Below are 3,863 nucleotides of genomic sequence, written 5' to 3'. Positions count from 1 at the left end.
AAAGGTATTTGAAATATAAAAAGGGAATTCATATACTGAATATCATAATTACTGGTTTGACTGGTATTAACCCTATTTAGTTACCAGAAAACATTTTCACTATAGTTCAACTTTAATTACAGCCATGGGAGTAGGTAGAAGACAGCACAAATAGTTAATATTTTGTGTAGCACACACACACACACACATATACAGTACCTACTCTGTGCTGCATGACGGAGGTTGTAGCTTGTTTACCACGCCTTCTATGTGAAGATCTGATATGTGGTGTTTGCTTTCATTTCCTTCGTACAATGGCGCTTCTACGAGAAGAACTGAACTGTTCCATCTGTCTGAGCCTTTATACCGACCCTGTAATGTTGTTCTGTGGGCACAACTTCTGCCGAGGATGTATTGTGCAGGTATTAGATACCCACGATCCGTCCACAGATTACACCTGTCCTGAATGCAGAACGGAATTTGAGCAACGTCCTACATTGCTGAGAAACCTGAAGCTGTGTAATATAGTTGAGCACCTGTCTCCTAGACAGCCAGCGCAGCAAGAGGAGAACAACCTATTCTGCACCTATTGTGAGTTTGACATACCAGCTACTAAATCCTGCCTGCGTTGCGAAACATTCCTGTGCGACAACCATTTGAAGAAACACAACAAGTCGGTTGAACATTTGTTATCTGAACCCACCGCTTTCCTAAAGAACAGGATATGTTCGCTTCACAAGGAATTTCTTAAATACTACTGCTCCCAGGATTCCACCTGTATCTGTGCCTCCTGTTACCAGGTTGGTTCGCACAAACGTCACCCAGTAGAGCCTTTGGCCATAGCTTCTGAAAGGAAACTTCAAAATTCTCTGATGAAGCTAATCGGAGACAGAGAGGAGCTGGAAGAAAAGATTGGGAGAATCAAGGAGCAGAAAAGAAAGGTTCTACAACAAGCCGATACTTTGAGAAAGGGAATGAAGGGGTTCTTTACAAAGTTGATGAAGGAGATTCAAATATTAGAGAAGACGGTCCTTACTGAGATCTCCAGACAGAAAGGTCATGCTCTTCTTCAAGTCACGAACCTCATCCAAAAACTAGAAACAAGGAAGGATGAACTGTCTAAGAAGATTTATAAAACTGAAGAGCTACTCCACTTATCTGATCCTTTAACCGTCTTGATGGAAGAGCCAGACAAAGATGAGAGCTGGCGTGTGCACGATGTTGCCATCTATTTGGATGAAATGCCCGTCCAGTTGATTTTAAATCGAAGTCTATCAAGATTAGTGGATATTTCCGTGGAACTTAAAGAAAACATTTCAATGCCCAAGGTGTCCAGTGTGTTGATGGATATTGGAACGGCATGCAATTATATATTTGTCTCGCGCGACTTGAAGTCTGCCTCTTACGTGCAAGTAGATCAAGGATATCCAGATGGGCCAGAGCGGTTTACACCATGCCAGGTGTTAAGCAACCATAGTTTCAGCACGGGGCAATGTTACTTGGAAGTGGATGTTAGCAAGGCCAAGGAGTGGATAGTAGGTATGGCCTATAACAGCATGGAGCGGAAAGCACTGGGGAATGACTCTTACATAGGCTATAATGATAAATCTTGGGGCCTGGAATACCGAAATGGTCTAATTGCCCGTCACAACAACATAACTGAAGATGTGGCCCTGGGCACTCCGATGCAGCTTCTTGGAGTGTACATCAACATGGACACTGGAGAGATTTCATTTTATCAGCTGTGTGATCAGATTAGACATTTATATACCTTTTCTGCCAGCTTTACCGAGGCTCTTTATGCTGCTTTCTATGTATTTCCAGATAGCTGCATATCAGTCCACTAGACGCTTAAGCTTTTAGAGGGCAACGGCAAGGTTCACTTCAAGCCATTCTCTGCTTTTTAAGGTGCACCATATCAACAGAAATTAAAATGTAACCCTTAACTGAATGTAATTTCGTTTGTTAAAGATCTGTGTATTATAAACAACTTGTCACCTTTTTTCATTTTTCTATACATTTCAGGCTGCTGAGATCCTGAAGTTCTTTGCAGCTATTTCCAGTCTATATGCACTGCAGCAATGGCTGCCTGGAATATCTCAGGATGGGTTTCCTTATGGTGACAACGGCGAACCATGCCTGCTTAATGTGTGTTGAAGTGGCCATTTGTAGTCTTCACTGAAAGCCTGTATGACAGGGTAACAATGTAAGAGACTTGAGCCTCGTACACATGCAACGATTATCGGCCGACCGATCGTCCGACTTTTGTCCAGAGTTGTGTTTTGTTGGTTGGAATGTGCCTAGACTGCACACAAATTTTCTCGGCCAACAAAAATCTACTTCTGAAGTGATGTCATGTGCTGGTTTACTTACCGTGTGTTTTTTCTTCTCTGAGCATGCCCAGTCTTGCTCATCAGATTTTTGTCTGCCGAAATCTGTACTGACTGACGGAAAATCGGCCGTTGTGTTGACGGCCAACAAAAATTTTATAGCCTGCACACCAGATTTTTTTCGGCCGAAAAGTCGGAGTCGGTTGTCGGAAGCATCATACTAACAAGCCGAAAATCGGCCTATCGGACGTTGCCCGAAAATTCACGGCCAATAATCGTTGCGTGTGTACGAGGCATTAGGGTCCTTTCACACGAACGATCCGATCAGATCCGCCTGTCAGTTTTTTAGGCGGACCGGATCGGATCCTCCATGCATCCCTATGGGGCAGCGGGTGTCAGCGGGTGTCAGCAGAGACATGTCTGCTGACACCCGCTGCTATCCGATTACGATCCTGTCCGTGAAATCCGGACAGATGGAAACCCTATTTTCCATCCGTCCAGCGGATCAGATCGGATGGGATTGGATGAGAACGGACAGGCGGTCCGTTCTCATCCGATTCCCCCATAGAAAGCAGCGGGGCTCTGACACCTCCCTCTCCGCACAGAGCAGAGATGGAGCTGTCATCCGCCTGCTCAGTGGGGATCGGCGGATCGATTCCCCGCTGAGCAGAGAACAGGCCTCGTCGGAAGCGTGTGAAAGGACCCTAACTGGGACACAGAGACAAAGTGTTGTTTTCCTGTAACAGGAAGTGCCTGAACAAGGACCTTCATGGCATGATCGGCTGCTCATTTATTGAAATCTGTCGATTTTAAAAACAAAAAAAAAAAAAATTTTTAAATTACATTAGTATGTTAAAGGTTATATGAGGTTTTTATTATTATTGGGTTTACTCTACTTGATGTTAACATAAATGTCAGTGACTGGCCTTTTTTATTGTAGGATGTAGGTAAGATGCTCTATTCGTTTCAAAAGTTTGTCCCATGCTGAGAGTGACACTTCCTTCCATAAGAGGGAACTCACCTCGCCACACATAAAAACATAAAATCCCAATTTAATGTGACACCACACTCTGGTTTAAAAAAATATATATATTCGAATTTGTATTCTTAAAAAAAGTCCCTTCTCTTGGTCCAAGCCTTCTGCAAATCTCCAAATGTGAAGTCATGAGATTGTCCTTCCAGGGACCTTTTATGTGAAAATTTCTGGATGAAGGAAAAGCGTATGTAGAGAATAACGGGATTTTTAAGGTGCCACAATTAACATCACCAAATTTTCCTAAAAGTATCACATTTATTATAATATATAAATGTTAAAAACAACAATTTCATAAAAACCATCACAGAAAATCCATGTGGCCGCAGTATGTGTGCAGTGACTTCAGCTCAACATGTTTTGCCAATCACTGGCTTCCTCAGGGGACTTCTAAAGTACTGCATAAATGTGCCATTACAGATAGAAACACAGTATATAAGTATAAAAATGTGGGAAGAAGGGTAAGTGGGACCTCAGACTCCCCAAGTGTAGAGGTTCTCACAGGGATTAGGGGAATAGGA

General features: G+C 43.0%; 1 protein-coding gene across 1 annotated transcript; it reads left to right on the top strand.

Moving 5' to 3' along the window:
- Positions 1-265: 265 nt before the first annotated feature.
- LOC309557794 (E3 ubiquitin/ISG15 ligase TRIM25-like) lies at positions 266-1,889 on the top strand. The gene has a single exon (XM_082260558.1). The coding sequence runs from the start codon at positions 294-296 to the stop codon at positions 1,824-1,826; it is 1,533 nt and encodes a 510-aa protein (XP_082116684.1). The 5' UTR covers positions 266-293; the 3' UTR covers positions 1,827-1,889.
- Positions 1,890-3,863: the final 1,974 nt, after the last annotated feature.

Source organism: Pelophylax lessonae (genome assembly GCF_965119305.1).
Source record: "Pelophylax lessonae genome assembly, chromosome: 6".
NCBI classification, from domain to species: domain Eukaryota; kingdom Metazoa; phylum Chordata; class Amphibia; order Anura; family Ranidae; genus Pelophylax; species Pelophylax lessonae.
The sequence above is the reverse complement of the archived record's forward strand: the minus strand, read 5'-3'. Positions and strand labels throughout refer to the sequence as shown.

Bases quoted from the DNA above. Each gene is read 5' to 3' on its own strand.
- LOC309557794 (XM_082260558.1), top strand. From the start codon at position 294: ATGGCGCTTCTACGAGAAGAACTGAACTGTTCCATCTGTCTGAGCCTT.